At 47.7% G+C, this 17,495-nt stretch overlaps 1 protein-coding gene across 1 annotated transcript in view; it reads right to left on the bottom strand.

Moving 5' to 3' along the window:
- FER1L6 (fer-1 like family member 6) overlaps positions 1-17,495 on the bottom strand; it is a 110,824-nt gene that overhangs the window by 38,745 nt on the left and 54,584 nt on the right. Inside the window, exons 20-25 of the mRNA XM_032416096.1 lie at positions 16,757-16,891; positions 12,858-13,007; positions 5,173-5,283; positions 4,750-4,911; positions 3,481-3,661; positions 1,028-1,254 (exon numbers count right to left, since the gene is read on the bottom strand). Of these exons, the coding sequence (XP_032271987.1) occupies positions 1,028-1,254; positions 3,481-3,661; positions 4,750-4,911; positions 5,173-5,283; positions 12,858-13,007; positions 16,757-16,891 (966 nt within the window). The remainder of the gene's footprint in view (positions 1-1,027; positions 1,255-3,480; positions 3,662-4,749; positions 4,912-5,172; positions 5,284-12,857; positions 13,008-16,756; positions 16,892-17,495) is intronic.

Raw genomic sequence — 17,495 nt, 5'->3', positions numbered from 1 at the left:
GAGGATTAAGCGATATAATGTAGACAATTTCCTGTTAGCGTCATTTCTGATGTGAATGGGTGCAAATCAATGACACCAGCAACATATGCAGGAGGAGATGGAGGGACAGGAGAGGCGGTGATGCATGAATAGGAGAGAGGAGGCATTTTGGGAGAGGACAGTGGTCCCATGACAGACTCATCATGTACTCATCATCTGTCTGCTCTCAGACATCTCTGGAGTAGCTGTGATGTGCCAGGTACTCTATCAAGAGCAGGGGATACTGATATCTTTAAGAAAATCATCTGTGACCTGGCGGGGCCCACAATTTTATGGTGGCAATGCATACTTAAGCCGGAATTCTAACAGGAAGTGGCAGGTGCACTGCTGGTAGGATGCAGAGAAGCCCTTGGGGGCCAAGGAGGGTCATACCGAGCACTGATACAATAGGAACAGCCTGAGCAAATATCCATTAATCTGTCCTACTCTGCTTTTTATTTCAGCCTTTACCATGTGCTGGGCAGGCAATCCCTCTGGACTTTTTAAAAACTGGCTGCTGCTTCATCAGTTGACACACCAGGATTTTGCACTCAAATTTATGACTTAGAAAGATTCATCACATTCATGTTTTAGGGTTCTTTGTGTACTTATCCATCTTGCCTTCCAGAATCTCAGCTAAGCATTTCGCTTTAGACTCCAGAGAATACGTCTTTTTTTTTTTTTTTCTTACTTGTCCTTGTATGAAGTAGGTTCTAAATATTTGTGGAATGGGTCTAGATACAGAAACTATTGTTTTTCCAAGCTAATTAATTGAGAAGAGTTTCTGTTCAATTAAATATGACTGTCACAGTTGGCTAGCACTTGAATTTCATATACATTGGCTTATCTGTGAAGTGGGTATCAGTATGTTCATTCTACAAATGAGGAAACTGATGCTCAGAAACGTGAAGTTGCTTGCTCACAGCCACACAGCTAATAGGTGGGAGGATTAGTATCTAGAGCCTCCAAAGCAAAGCTTTGTAAATATGAAAAGGGGTTACATTCTGACCTTAGCTTTACCATCTTTGGGTGGCTCCTGGGCTGCCGATTTGGGTTCAGGCTCAAGCATAGGAGATGAGTCAGGGATGTCAACCACGCTGCTTGGTTGAATCTGGGCAGAGTCGGGTACCACTATGGGAGGCGGCTCAATATCCACATAGATGTGATCTGTTGGAAGCTCCTGTGAGAAGCCAAGGGATCCAGAGGGCTCAGTGGCTATTGACGAGTCTGAAAGAGCTAAAATTGGAAGTATATCAGGTCAACTGGGTTGCAAAGCAGGGTGGTCATTTCAGAGATCCAGTACTGAGAGTCAGACAGATCTGGATTCAAATATGGCAAGTTCTTATATCTCTGACCCTCATTTTCCTTATTTACAAAATGATGGTGAAAAAACCCATCCCACTGGGGGATAATCAGGATTCAATAAATGCTTGTACTTATTATTGATCCTTCAGAGCTATTTTAAATAACTGTGGTCCTAAGGAAAGTGCATATCAAGGTTTAGGGCACAGGTCCTCTGTGTGGGTTTTCTTTTCCCAGTCCCAGTTAACTCAGGGAAACTTTGGAGGCTCCAGAGGTCTGTGAGCTCCCAACTGCAGGCTAGACTCTGGACACGTGATTACACGTGCTCATCAGGGAGCAGGGGTAGGTTCCCGGACTTTGTGAGATTTTTAACTGGATTGCTGATCCAGTGAAAAGATCATAACACTGTCCTTTCTTGCCAAGGGTCCTCTTCTCTCCATTTTGTGCTGTAGAATCCAGTACTTAGAAACATTTCCCAGTTGGGAGCCTCCGGAGTTTCTGTTCCCCAGCTGCTGATTTTTCAACAGAAAATTCAACTCCATAAACACTTGATAGGCATCTACTCTGTGCTGGGCACAGAGATGGAGAGATCAGTGGGTCAGAATAGAAAGCGCAGAAATAGACTAGGGATATATGGCTACTTGATTTATGAAAAAGCTGACAGCACAAAACAATGGGGCAAGTAGACTCTTTTGGGGGAAAATGATGTACTCTATGGAGAAAAATGTAGCAAGCTCCCTATCTTAAACCATATACAAACACAGAGAACTGCAGATCTAAATGTGAAACTTAAAAACATAACACTAATAGAAGAAAATATAAAACAACATTTTTGTCAGCAACAATTGAGAAAGCGTTTTCAAACAAAATTCTGAAAGAACAAGCCATAAAGTTTAAAATTCAGATGGATATGATTACATTAAAATTAAGAATTTCTCTTCAAAGATGGGGATCACAGGCAGGTTAGCTTAGCAGTTATCAGAGTAGGAGAAGATATAATCTACAGGATATAAACATCTAGAATATACCAAAAAGAAAATTCAAAAAAACACATAAAACTTGGGCAAGGGATGTGAGCAAATCACAGGAGGGAAATCAAGGTGGCACAAGCATGTAAAGAGATGTGTAAATTCAGTAGCAATCAGAGACAACCAAGCTGAAATAAAAATGAGATACCACTTTATACACAGCAGAGTGACAAAAACCAAACTAAAACAAAACAAACACTCAGAAAGGTGGATTATAGCAGGTGGTATTGAGAAAGAAGAAAATGGTACTCCAGACGCGGTAATGGTAGGAACGTAAACTGGTGTAGACTGGTGTAAACCAGCACAGCTCTCTAGAGTGCCCTCTGGTAGTAGTACTCAGTGGAATTACATGTGCACATTCTCTGGGAACCAGTAATCTCACTCCTGGGTGTATATTCCAAAGAAAATCCCACACAGTATCCTCCCTTGGGCAGCGCTCACAAGGATATTCGTAACAGCATCATTTGTGGAAGTGGAGAGTTGGAGGCAGCCTAGGGGTCCAGTATGAGGGGAAAGGAAAAGCAAAGTGGGGTGGATCAGCAGGTCGTGGTAACAAACTAATGTACACACGGCCATATGGATAGATCTTAAAGCATTGCTTTGAGCACAAGAGTAGGAAACCAAATGAAGATTACAGCATCGTGTTATATATGTCATTTAAATTGACTGAAATTTTACAAAGAGGGGCAGTGTGGGGCCTGCAGTGGGAGGGGGCGGGAGTGGGGATGGGGCATAAGGTACAGGAGGGCAGTGGGTATGAGACAGAAGCCCTGACCAGACCAGTGATGACTACACAGCACGAGCAGAGAAGTGCAGTTAACTCCACTCTGCACCTGAGATCCAAAAGGGGAACAAATCAAAGTAACATCAAGCAAAGAAAAATGTCAGGGAGTGGAGGCGGAAGGGAGCTGGACTCATATTCGTGGAAGCCTTCTTAGAGGAGCTGACCCTGATGTCAGTCTTCGAGTCAGAACCTGGCAGCTAAAGAAGCTGAGGGGACTGCAGGAGCAAATTCTTCAGAAAGCTCGACTTGACGGTGGGGCTCCCACTTCCTGCGGGGTCCCCTAGCAGGCCTCTGCAGGCACGATGGCTTTGTAGTCTGAAGCTCCAGAATCTAGAAGGTGCTTCCTACCTTGCTCAGCTTGGGTTCCGTCCACCTGGGAGGCGAGGGCCGGGGACTCCTTGGATTTACACAAAAACTGCTTCAAGCAGTTGATGGTGTGGGTGCCCACCAGGGTGCTCCTCCCAAAAGCTCGCCAGTCCACCACGCAGATGCTCAGCGGCGGGTGCAGAAGCTCATTCTCAGGCAGTTCCTGGGAGGAGAGGCCAGGGTGAAGTGGGGAGCACTGCCCGGGCTGAGCCCAGCTGCTGGTGCCCTGCTGACCTCTTTAGGGGCAGGATCAAAGCAAGCCAGGCACCCATCCTCCCTCTGTCCCTGCCTTTTTGTTCTGCCCTCCGGGTCACCAGGAGCATTGCCTTCCAAGCCAGGGAACAATTATCCATGATACGAGGGATGGCACTGACTAGTCATCCCAGGTGTAAAATGCAAAAATCACAGACTGCCAGTTCAGCTGAACGCTGAGCCAGACCCAAGATAGAAAACAGATGAAAGTGGACACATTAAAAATGGAACTGAGGGTGAGGGGCCAGTGCCCTCCCTCTCCTGTCTCCCGGGGGCCCCAGAGGCTCAACAACGCCCGGTGTGACAGGTGTGCAAACACCGTGCACATTCTCTAATTCCACTCTCTGCTGATTTAGAAATGTGTCCCCTGGAGCTGTGTCACACAAAGCAAACGTTCTTCACAGTTAGTTCCAGGTCAGAACACAAATACGTGTGTTGAAATATTGAAATAGAAGCTCAGGTGTCAAAAAACTTCACTTTAGAAACATAAGTTCACAAGCAAGTCACTGACATGATACATACAAATAATTTTTTAAAAATCTAACCGCTAAAATAAGTTTCGTTAAGGAACCTTCTAGGCCAGTGGTCTGCAAACTTTAGCATGCATCAGAATCACTGGAGAGCTTGTTAAGCCAGAGGCGTCTGGGCCCCAACCCCCAGCAGTTTCTGATCCAGCAGAACTGGGGCAGGGCCTGAGAATCTGCATTTCTAACAAGTTCCCAGGGGATGCTGATGCTGATGAATTGGGGGCCACACTTTGGGAACCACTGTCCACCTGCTTGGATTTACTGAACCTTTAAAAACAAGACAATGCAACAGCAATAACAAAAGTCCATTTTATCCCATTCTGAGATTCTTGCTTTTTGCTCAGACTGTTCTTCCTTGTAGGTAGTGGACACCCAAAACTCTGAAGCATCTCCCCAAGCCAAGTGAATGAAGGAGGGGGTCCCGTCTGTGGAAATGAAGGGAATGAGCGGGCAGGAGAAGGAGAGGCTGTACCACTTCGAAAACGTCTGCCTGGACGCTGAAGTTCGGGTTGTTCTTGTAGCTCTGGATCACACAGGACTTGACTCCTCGTCCCCCACACTCGATGAGGACCTGAGGGCGATCCACGGAGAGCAGCTGCACCTTCTTCATTTCTCGGACTCCCCAGAAGAGGACCTGACGAGAGGACCAGCAGAGCTGTCACTCAGAGACCCCGGGAGGAGCCGGCATGCAGGTGTGGGTGTGGGAAGTCAGGTGTGCTGCCTGGGAACTAAAGTATGTTCTTCTGGGACAGGACCGAGCAGCTCCCTGAAAGCCCCCTTCTAGCAGCTATGCCTCGTTTCCACCCCGCAATCCCCTCAGACAACACAGGCAGGTATGACAATGCACCACTGCCCTTAGCCCCAAAGAACAAGTCAGTCCTCCCCTGCACCATACCTCCACTCGGTATTTACTCAGCACTGGCCGAATGTTGGCGGGAACTGGGTAGATCTGGGCAACATCCGGTGAGTCAATGGGAGGGAGCCCTTGTAGCCCAGATGAAGGGACCTACCACACAGAACAAGTGCTGGTTAGAAGGTGGGGGAGCGATGAGGAAGACCAGCGCTGCCAAGCAACCACCTCATCCATATGACACTCACTTAACAAAACTAATGTTTCCAGCTTAAAGTGTAGCCAAGACAGTGCATTTTACCACACTTAATGATTTATTCATTGACAAATATTTATTCATTGACATCTTCACGAGGGTGACCAACATTTAGTGAGCACTTAGAATGTGCCACAAAGTTAATAGGTTAATAAGCTTTTGGTAAGCTCACAATACAGAGGGGAGAAGAAAAGACAAGTGGGTCCTCACAAGCTGATGAGATAACATTGGAATGACAGCAGAGGTGTGGAGAAGGGCTCTAGTCCGGTTCTGAGCTCTGAGACTTAGCTACGCCCTCGTTACATACTACTACAAAAGAGATTCATATTTATTTATTTTTTTAAAAGATTTTATTTATTTATTTGAGATAGAAAAAGCTCGAGTGGGGTGGGGGGCAGGACTGAGGGAGAGGGACAAGCAGACTCCATGCTGAGCACAGAGCCCAATGCAGGGCTCTACCCCAGGACCCTGAGATCATGACCTGAGCTGAAGGCAGACGCTTAACTGACCGAGCCACCCAGGAGCCCCAAGAGATTTGTGTTTAGTCAAATAGAGACTACATCTTCATCAGTGAAACAGAAATGAAGCTTTTGGAAGACAGACCTCCAGAATGAAAAGGTTATCATTTCCTGTGCATTTGAAGATATAGAAACTGCAGGAGGATAATCCCCGTGCTTCACTGAAATCTCACACAAAGAGCTTGGCAAGTCTACAAAGGCCACCCCACACTGCAAGGCTTGGCTCAATGCATACTTCTTCCAAAAAGCCGTCCCTGATTTGACCCCAGTCACTGTGGTGGTTCTCCTACCCTTCGGTCCTTGGAATGCAGTGTGTTCTCTGTGGAAGCTTAGTGCAGAAATTAGTGGCCTGAGCCCAGAAACCAGGCCCCGCTGTGTGACCCTGTATGAGTCCCTTCCCCTCTCTGGGGCCCCAGATATTGGGCCCGATGGCCCTTCAAACCCTTTGAGAGCCAGATGCACTGGGTATGTTTGTCTGACTTGACCAAGAGGAAGCCTCTATTTACTTCATTTCATTCTCTAAGCCCCTTAAGCAGTGCTCCACACCCAGTGGACTCTTGATAAATGTTTATTGGCTGACTGACACATTAGCTCCATATGCTCAAAAAAGCTTAATTGCTCCTCAAAACAGGCAAAGCACAAACATATCACCATTTCTTCTTCACAGACATATTCTAGCTGGCAACGACAGATGCGGTTAAGCTAATTACGAGAAAGCTCAGACAAAGAAGACAGCAGACAGCGTGGACGCCAAAGAGGCTGGAGACAGTGAAGCTGCAGAACCAGACGAGATAAAGGCGCTGAAGCTGTGAGGACGCATGCCCAGTACCGCCCGGCCTGAGCGACTGAGCCTGCAAGACCTCGCCTCCCTGAGAAAGCTGACTGCTTCTCTAGCTCTGGAGGGGAAGCCACAAAACAGCTGTGGTGGTGGCATAGGCTGGTGCCCCTGGCCGGGCTTTTATAAAAGTACCACATGTTTCCTCATTCCGGGGCCGCCAGGAAATGTTCTGAAGAAGCTTTGTCCCACAGTGTCTGACAGATGCCCTTGAACTCAACACCAACCCTGAAGGGCTCTGCATCATGGTGTAGACTGTATGACTGCTCGCAGCCACGGGTAGACATTTTCACAGGGAAATGGGTTGGCCCCTGGCTTACGAATCTGCATGGTGTGTAGTCACTTGGCACGTGGGGCCAGAGGAAGATAAAGAACAGTTATAAATGCAAGAGGGTAAACATCAGAGGTGGGTTGAATAGGTTGGTCCAAAAGCCAATTGCTCTAATATCCCAGTGGAGACAATATATCGGGACCTCAAAGGAGATCCAGATGCAGGGCCAGGACAAGGACCTAGGGTGCAAAATTTAGACAGGTGCCACTCTCGGGGTCATGCGTGACCTTAATCCCAGTCCTGCTCATCTGAAAATCGCTGCTGCTCAGAAGCCCTTCTGCGTCCTCTGTGTCCCTCAGCCCATCATTTACGTTTGCGATACCCCTCTTCTTTGGTGCCATGGGCACAGCCCAGGGCTCCAGCGCTTGCTAGCTGTGCAAACTTGGAAAAGTTGCTCAGCGTTTCTGAGTCTCGGTTCTGTCATTTGCGAAGTGAAGATAATGATATCTAATTCATGGGTTGCTGTGAAGAATGGCTGACACAGCACGCAAGGTGCCTGGCACATATTCCGGCACATGTAAATTCCCTAGGAGTAAGGGTCTACTGGAGACAGCAAAGGTGGAAGCTTGACTTCATGCCATCTTGGACTCAGGTGAGCTAGGATTGCTAGTGCCCCAAACTACCTCAGAAGCAAATTTAAATCCTCTCGCAAGGAAAACATTATTACCCTATGCTCAGATTTTGTCTACATATTTTTGTGAATGAGTGAGACATGTTTGAAGATATTGTATTGAGAGTCTACTATGTGTGTCTATTATTGTTGGCTTCCATGTGTGACGTGGAGATGAATCTCACACCCCACTTCCAACCCATCAGCTGATCCCGTGGACTCTACCAGAATCCTTTTTCATGGCTACGCTCTTGATCCAAGTCTCCAGTTCTCCAATCTGGATTACCTGAAGAGCCTCCCAGTTGGCCTCCTTGTTTCCCCCTGGGCCCCTTCAGCATATACCCAATCTAGCATCCATAGTTTTCAACATAAATCAGACAAATTTAACAAAATTCAACAAAATCCTCTCTTGGCTTCTCATCTTTTATAGAATAAAAGCCAAACTCCTCACAGTGCTCCACATGATCTTTTCCCTCTGACTTGATCTACACCCTGCTCCGGAAGCACTGGTGTCCTTGCTTGTCCTTGAACATGCCAGGCACACTTAGGCTTCACAGTCTGGCATTTGCTGCTCCTGCTGCATCGAATGCTCTTTGCCCAGATACCAGCATGGCCGACTCACTTCTCCCCTTCAGGTCTTGACTTATATACCGCTTTCTCAGTGAGGCCTCCCTGGATGCCAAAATGTCGAACTGCCCCCTCTCCCACACACCCATGTCCACTCCACATCTCCCAGTGCATTACCTTTTCTTCTTAGCATGTGTCACACTGCTGTTACATTATAATTTACATAGTATCCTCTATTATCTTCCCTTCACTAGAATATAAGTCTCAGGAGGGCAGGGAGTTTTGCCTGTTTTATTCACTGATGAATTCTTTTTATTTTTATTTTTATTTTTTTATGATTTTATTTATTTATTTGAGAGAGAGAAAGGGCACGAGTGGGTGGGAGGGGTCAAGGGAGAGGGAGAAGCAGGCTCCCCGCTGAGTAGGGAGCCCAACTTGGGACTCGATCCCAGGACCCCGGGATCATGACTGAGCTGGAGGCAGATGTTTAACTGACTGAGCCACCCAGGCACCCCTCACTGATGAATTCTTAAGAACATGCCTGACACACAGTGGACACTCAATAATATTTGTTTGACTGCATGAATGAGTGAAATAGTCCTGCCTTCAAAAAACTTACAAATTAATGGACACAAGCCTGTAAACAATTTACCTTACTGTAGCCAGAGTTAAAAAGAAAAAGAGGCAATGTGCTATAGGATGGAAGAAGAGAAAACATTTAATTTGACCAAGGTGAGGGTGGGGAGAGCTTCCTGGAGGAGGCATCTCTTGTTTTGAACTTTGATGACTATTATCATAAACAGGTGGTTTAGGTTAATGTTGGGGTGGGTGGAGTGGGGAAGACATTTCAGAATGGGCTAACAGCATGACTAAAAGCAGAGGAGCGCATCTGTGTGGTAAGGTCAGGGAACCTGGAGTAGGCTGACATAAAGAGGCCAGAGTGTGTATAAAGTAATATGAGGAAATATGAGGCTGAAGAAGCAGTTTGAAGATAAGTTTTAGGAGAGCTTGAGTGCCAAGCTGTGGAAATCTGGCATTCTCTATGGGCCAGGCTTTCTTTTCATGAGATATGAAAATCACGCCAAAAAAAAAAAAAAAATTGTCATAGTCACAACATTTGGGAAATTTTGGATCCTCTCAGAGTGTTGACCATGGTAATGGGCATTCCAAATCCCCAGGAGGGATATAATTTGAAGCATTTCCCAAAATTTCTCTTCAGTGTAACTAGGGGGACTGTATTTGGTGTTCCACAAAATAGACTTTGAGAAATGTTTCTGGAGGTAAGAAGTGGGGAGCCATTGATGATTTCTGAAGAAGAGAGTGGAATGAACTGACTTGTCTTCTGGAAGGAATGTGGAGGATGACATAAACAAGAAGAGTAAGAAGCTAGAAGACCAGGAAACAGGCCAATGCAAGGATCCTGAAGAGATATATGGCAGCAGGAAGATGGAAACCATTTGAAGACAGGCTTGGCCTGGCTAAGGGTGCAGACACAGAGAGAAGAATTAAATCTGAGTCTGAGTTTTCAAGGCAGAGAACAGTGGAGAACAGTGGCGCCATGTGCCAGGACTGGGCGGACAGGAGGTCGGGGAGAGAAGTGGAGACAATGCATTCAGTCTGGACACGGAAGAGCCGAGTTACCAAATCCTTCTTCTGAGACACGGAAGCATTTCAGTAATGGAGGTGGAGAGGCTGAAGCAAACCACCCACAGATGAAAACTGAGAGCGAGCAGCTGGTGACAAATGAAGGCATTTTCCAGCTCTTGTCTTCTCAGCACATACAAGATCCACATACTAAGTCTGTCATGCTGATGATCAAATTACTTTTTGAACAAGCAATCAAATGAGAAGTCCTAATGAAACCCTAATGAATTTTATCTCCTAGGCTGCTCACCTCTGACAATTAACGCAGCTGGGGGGAAGCAGCAGGATCTCTGGGTACCCTCAGCAGTAGAGGGAGGGAAAGGGGGGAGGGGGCCCCTCAGCGTGGAGGGACAGGGGAGGGGGTGCCTTCAGCAGTGGAGGGAGGGCGTGAGTGGGGAACCTCAGTGTGGAGGGAGAGAGGGAGGGAGAGGAGAGGGGGGCCCTCAGGATTAAGGGAGGTGGAGAGGGGTACTCTCGGCTTGAAGGGATGGAGGGGGGACCCTTAGCTTGAAGGGAGGGGAGGGGTACTCTCAGCATGGAGGGAGAGGGGGAGGGAAGGGGAGGAGGATCCTCAGCATGAAGGGAGGTGGTTGGGGTCCCTCAGCATGGAGGGAGAGAGAGAGGGAGGGAGGGAGTGCCCTCAGCATGAAGGGAGGTGGGAGGAGGTACCCTCAGCAATGGAGGGGGTGGTGAGGGGGGACCCTTAGTGTGGAGGAAAGAGGGAGGGAGGGACAGGGGAGCAGAGCCCCTCAGCATGAAGGGAGGTGGGGAGGGGTATTCTCAGCTTGAAGGGAGGGAGGACCCTTCATACTGAGGGTACCTGAGGGAAGGGATGGGGGAGGGGGACCCTCAGAGTGGAGGGAGAGAGGGAGGGAGAGGGAGGGGGGCCCTCCGCATAGAGGGGGAAGGGGGTGCCCTCAGCTGTGGAGGGAGGGGGTGAGGGGAGACCCTCAGTGTGGAGGAAGAGAGGAAGGGATGGGGAGGGGGAGACCCTCAGCATGGAGGGAGGGAAGACAAGGAACCCTGAGAGCCATCCCTTGGTAAGCCTATAGGGACCAGTCACCCAGCCCCTCACTGAGGGACTAGGGGACTCAGGCTCAGAGCAGGGCAGGCAGCTTCCTGTGGTTAAAGAACAGCTGACTGAATCCCAGTCAGTTAACCCTGAGCCTCAGCTTCCTGACATGTGAAACGGGAGCCTTGCACTAGATCTGGTTTTCCAGCCGTTCCTCTACCACATTATCTGTACTATTATCCAGTGAACATTTTCATTAGGTAATGCTTCGTTTTTAAAAAGGGAACTTTATGCTGTTAAGCAAAAAAGTAACACTTGCATAAATGAAAAGCGACTTTAAAAAGAAGACCAATGAAAGCAAAACAGGTTATGGGAATATGGAATGTGAAGCATTTCTTAAACTTTCTTTTCACTATCTTTGAACTGATGTTCCAAGAAGCACACTTTGGGAAATGTTCCTACTGGCAACATTGATCTTTTTTAAAGGCGCTCTCACCTGTTCCCTGCCCCATTACACTTTCCAGCCTCTCAGCCATCAGGGGAATCGATCAGTATAGCTGGATTCTAGGCCCTGACCTGCCATGTTAAGCAAGTCATTACCTCTCTATTACCCACTCAATTTCTTCACCTGAAATAAATAGGCGGGACTAGACATTTTGCTTCAATATTCCATGGCATACTACCACTACTAATAAAATAGGTGGTATTTGTTGAGTGTTTATTCCATGCCAGGCACTTTCAGTAGACTGATCATCATCCCCATTTTGCAGGTGAAACAGAAATTAAGTAGCTTATCCAAGGTCACATACTACTAAGTGGTGGAAATGAGATCCATACCCTTGGGATCTGACTCTGTCACCTTCCCTCTCCCTTGTCTCTAGGTTTTAGGAGTGCTCGCCTTCTAGTTTCTCTATTAAGTGAATTTTTTAAAAATAGGATTTCTGAAAAACAGGGTTACCTAGAGAGGAATTGGTGTGACCCAAAGGTAAAGTGCCGCCTGCCTCAGTGAATGCAGTGGTCTCTTCTGCTCACTTCTTTTCCAGGTCTTCTCCATGTCCCATTTGGTTTTCCACTGACCAGTCAGACCTGAGAGTCTCAGCTTCCCTCCCCAGTATCCTGCCTCTGCTTCCTGGAAAAGTCTTCTGAGACACATGTTCAGAAATTCCCCTATTTTTTTTTTTAAGATTTTATTTATTTATTTGACAGAGAGAGACACAGCGAGAGAGGGAACACAAGCAGGGGGAGTGGGAGAGGGAGAAGCAGGCTTCCCGTGGAGCAGGGAGCCCGATGCAGGGTTCGATCCCAGGACCCTGGGATCATGACCTGAGCCAAAGGCAGACGCTTAACGACTGAGCCACCCAGACGCCCCTGAAATTCCCCTATGTTTTAATAGGACTGATTAAGATGGGGCAACTGTCTTCGGGGCAACTATGTGATGCAGTGTAAGAAGCAAAAGGCTTTAAAGGTCTCAGTTCAGCTCTTAGCTGCATGATGAGGTAGGTCAGTCAATTGCACCAAACCTCGGTTTATGATCTGGAAAATGGGAATCATAATACCTCAACAGGGTTGAGGGAGGTCTACATGATGAAAGTTATGTGAGGCAGCAAACATCACGCGTGGTAAGTGCCCACAAGTTTGCTCCCTTCTTCCCCCGTATCCTCTCATGGTCCATGTGAGCTCCAGGACGTGCACACAGGTCTGTGCAAGCACTGCTGGCCAAACCCATGAGGCTTTCACCCTGGGACTCTGACCTCCAGCACAGGGGCTCTAGAAATAGCCTATGTCACCTGAACTGTTAAGTGGCGGTTCCCCGATCCCAAGAAGGAGACACCTCCAGACCCAGGGCAGCAGGGAGCGACCAAGCACAGCTTTATGGAGTGTACTTCCAGCGAGGGCCCGTCTCTGGCCAGGAAGATGAGGTGGATTCGAGTGCAGATGACACTTCCAGCTCGCTTACCTGCAGCAGTTCAAATACAGCGAGGAGGTCCCCTCCGGAGAGGCTCCCACAAAAGATGGGGTGATAGCACAGCCCGGGCGGCTCATAGTCCTGGTCAGCTAGTTTCACAACAGGAGCAGCCACGGTGGCACCCAAATATTCTGGCTTCCCCTAAGGCAGAAAAGAAAGGCATTTGTCCCCCGTCAATACCTACCTGGATCTGACCTGCGTCAGTGCACCTTTAAAACTGTCAGCCTCAGTGTGTCCCTCTTGCTACTAACTCACTCTCTTCTTCTGCCAAGCGTCTTTCGTCCCTGACCAAGGCTGGGGGCAGTGGGGAGCGTGCAGGGGAATCCGTTTGGGGTCCCAGGGAAAACTTCTGGGCCCAAGGCTCTTAGGGGTTATCTCTTCTCGACGTATAGAGCTCAGTGGAATTAAGTTAAAATAATCACCTAGGGTAGGCTTAGAAGGGGAAAAGAAGAAATAAGGTGGCACCAAACCTTCCAAAATCTCTGCAGGACAGGACACCACTGTGGTCATGGAATGCAAAAGCTTTGGAGTCCAGGTAAACCAGTGTCCCTGCTCCCAAATCTGCTACATTCTAGCTCTATGGCCTTGGCCCATTTACTCAACTTTTTTGAGCCTCATGTCTTAAAAGGGATTAAAAATAATACCTGTTGGGGTGGGAGGATGGGTTAGCCTGGTGATGAGTATTAAAGAGGGCACGTCTTGAATGGAGCACTGGGTGTTATATGCAAACAATGAATCATGGAACACTACATCAAAAACTAATGATGTAATGTATGGTGATTAACATAACATAATAAAAAAAAAAGAAAAAATAATACCTGTTAATGGGGCCATGGGGAATGCCTTAGTGATGTATGTGCTCACTGGTATACAGTGAGCGCTCAATACATGGTAATATGATGATATGATGATGATGATGATGATCAGTATATTCAAGGGATAGAGCAGTTCTGCCCCAATTTTCTTGGTAATAAAAGAGGCCATTAGGGGCGCCTGGGTGGCTCAGTCGTTAAGCGTCTGCCTTCGGCTCAGGTCATGATCTCAGGGTCCTGGGATCGAGCCCCACCTCGGGCTCCCTGCTCGGCGGGAAGCCTGCTTCTCCCTCTCCCACTCCCCCTGCTTGTGTTCCCTCTCTCGCTGTGCCTCTCTCTGTCAAATAAATAAAATCTTAAAAAAAAAAAAAAAAAAAAGAGGCCATTAAAATATTTTTGTATGTATGTTTGTCTACGGGCCTCAAATTTCCTTAAGAACTATGAGATCGCGCCATCTCCTGCTTCTCGCCACACCTGCTCCCCGGAGTGTGGGTCTGCCTTCCCCCAGGAGCAGCGTGGGGCTGGAGCATGGGGCTGCCTTGCTCTTTATCTCAGGAATGGCCGCATTGCCTGCTTTACTCACTGCTGTGTCCCCCAGCCCAGGGCAGGCACTCATTACATTTTATTGAGTGAAAGCTGTTGGATTAATGACTTCCAAGGTACAAGGACGGCGCTGGCAGTCAGTGCCCGGCTTCTGCCAGGTTTTCACAGCCCCTCTGCTTCATTGCCTTGGGACTCAAACCAGCACTCGTGCTCCTGGCTGTAGAAAGAACCTTGGTTGAGGTGGAAATGGGGTTTCGTTTCCATGAATGATTATTTGATGATTTTATAATTATTTTAGATGATTAGTTTGACTTTAAAACAAACAAAGCTGGTGTGGTCAGAACTGTCCTTTGCGGGATGGATGTGACGCTGGACATGATGCAAGTGGTCTGCTGTCTATGTCGTCCATGATCCAAGCTGGGAATAATTAAGTAAAATTGCCCTGGGCACAAAAGAGTATAAACTTAAACCTGAGCTAATTTGCCAAACATAAACTCATTGCTTAGAGAGGCAGCAGGCCCTAATGCGGGTACAAGCCACTGGGTAATGAGAGAAAGTCCTAGACTGGAGCCACATTCTGGCAGAGTCAGAATGTAATCATCCGATCAGCAGCCCGGGGCGGCGGGCCCGACATAGCTGCAGCCCCCCAAATGTAAACAGAACCTTCTGCGTGTCTACATGTATCTCTCCAGGAAGAAAATACAAAGTTTTCATATATTTTTTTTCTCTCCTACATTTCCCTTTGATTGTTTTTCTGTGAAGGATCTGGCTTGGGTGGGGCCCAGGAGGGTAGTTGTCGAACGGGGATCTGGAAGGGGTCTGAAAGCAAAGGGAAATCCACAAAGGGCAGCAGGTTGGTTTAGGAGTTCGCAAAGATGCTTGATCCTTGTTACTGGTTTTCAAATACAAAAATACTTAGGATGGGAATCATGTTGTTAGCAACACAATTTAAAAGGCATTTATTGGGCGCCTGGGTGGCTCAGCTGGTTGGGCGACTGCCGTCGGCTCAGGTCATGATCCTGGAGTCCCGGGATCAAGTCCCGCATCGGGTTCCCTGCTCAGCGGGGAGTCTGCTTCTCCGTCTCCCCCCTCTTGTACTCTCTCTCTCTCTCTCACTCTCTCTCTCAAATAAATAGATGGAATCTTAAAAAAAAAAAAAGGCATCTATTTTGTGGCTGTCTCTACAGAAAATCTATACAATATGCACAATGGTAGAACTCATATACAATTTACAGAACTCTGATTTACAGCTGGGGCAACAGGGTGCAGAGAGAGAGACATGGAGAAGCAGAATGTGTGTGTGTAAAGGGATATGGCCACACCAGCTACTCCCACGTGTGCAAGAAAGGATGGACACAGGACGCTAGGTTCAAGTTCCGGCTCTGCTTCCAGCTACCTGTGACCTTGAACAAGGCATTTGACTTTCCTGGGTCTCTGGTTCCTTCTCCAGGAAGCAAGAGGGCATGCTCTCCAAGGTCCCTGCTCATCTGCAATTCTCCCATCCTAATTTCCTTCTGACCTTGCATCCAGGTCAGAGCTGCCAGCATGCTTGAGGAGGTGGGGAGGCTGTAGGGAGGCTTCTTGGAACAACTATTGTACTTAATATATTTGTGCTTCTTCAACTTCCCAAGGGGGCAGACATCAAAGAAAATAAATCGGCCTTTGACTTTTATCTTAGACTTATTTCATTTAAAAAAGGAGAAGAAAAATAAAATTAAAAAGAAGGTTTGTCTTAGTAATCAAAAAAAATCCTCCAGTAAGGTTTTGAATCTACTTAGTATGGAACACAGACATCTTTGGAGAGGAAAAGTTTTGGTTAACATCATAGCAGAAATGGGATGGAGATGAATGTGTTGTTGCAGGGCTTGGGAACAAAACCAAGAGAAAACAAGACCCAGCTACGAGGGCTGAATTGCTGATGGTACCCACCCAGTTCCCTCCAGGCAAGTGAGGTCAGTAAACACCTCCAGTTTTCAAGAGGCCTGGACATTTTTAAAAAGATTTTATTTATTTATTTGAGAGAGAGAGAGAGGAAATGCATGAGTGGGGCGGAGGGAGGGAGGGCAGACTGAGAAGTAGACTCCCCACTGAGCGGGGAGCCCTGACCATGTAGGGCTGGATCCAAGGCTCAATCCAAGGACCCTGGGATCATGACCTGAGCCAAAGGCAGACGCTCAACCTACAGAGCCACCCAGGTTCCTGAGGCCTGGACATTTTTACTGAGCAGCAATAGGACATAGCAGAAGGCTGGGTGCAACAGCAGGTGACTTCATACAAGGATCCTGTTCCTGAAGAAGCATGTGCAGACCGAAGTTTTGTGACCCGGATCCTATTCTAATTGCAATCTCGTGGGAAATCTAAGTGAAAAGCCCCTTAGTAAAGCAAATGACCATTACCCATTTTCCCATTTCAAATCATTGTTTTCCCAGGTCAGAATGGCATCTGGGCACCTGTCGGGGCCTGAGCAGTCACAGGCTGGTTAGACCAAGTATGTCAGTGGATATCGGCCCAGTGGGCACCGCCTGGGACACTCACCACGGCGTCGCTGTCGTATAGTTCCACCACCACCGAAGGAGGGGACTCTACCAGCTCTTTCTGGTCTCCGTGCAGCACCAGGTCATTGAATAACAGCATCTGGTTCCAGGTGGGGGAGAGGGTCTGGGAAATGACCTGGAAGGTGGGGCCAAAAGAAAAGCAAAAGATCATTTGGTAGGGCTGGAGGGGAGGGATGCATTCATTCCACAGTTCGTGGTGGAGGGCAGAGAGAACCATCCTCGTCATTCTCATTCAGTCACTTAACATCCAAGCCACAACATAGACCGATGTACTGCCACCATGTGCTAGATGCGAGCGGATGCAGATCCCTGGTCCCAGAGAGCTTATAGAAGTTCATGAGTAGGGCCCCTGCAATGATGAACACCGTGTTTGCATCCATAATTTCCACTCAAGCCTCCCGGTAGTGCTGTGCTGGTAACATGAGCTACCCTCCGTTGAGCATTATGTGCCAGTTGTTACATTTCAGATGCGCAGTCTCCTTCAAACTTGACAACCACTCTGGGAGGTGGATGGTTATCTGCTCACACTTTATGGATCAGGAAACCAGGGCTCACTTTGTCTGGAGCCAGCAAGTGGCAGAACTGGGATTCACTCCTCTGGCGCCAAAGCCCAGGCTGCTAACCTCATCCACCCTCACCACGTAGATGCTAATATTATCTCCATTTTATGGAAGGGTACTTCGTGGATGAGGAAGATCTAGTGATTCTTCGCTTATGAG

The sequence above is a fragment of the Phoca vitulina genome, unplaced genomic scaffold, assembly GCF_004348235.1.
Source record: "Phoca vitulina isolate PV1807 unplaced genomic scaffold, GSC_HSeal_1.0 scaffold18, whole genome shotgun sequence".
In the NCBI taxonomy this organism is placed as follows: domain Eukaryota; kingdom Metazoa; phylum Chordata; class Mammalia; order Carnivora; family Phocidae; genus Phoca; species Phoca vitulina.
Note: the sequence above shows the minus strand (reverse complement) of the source record. Positions and strands in the feature narration are given on the sequence as shown.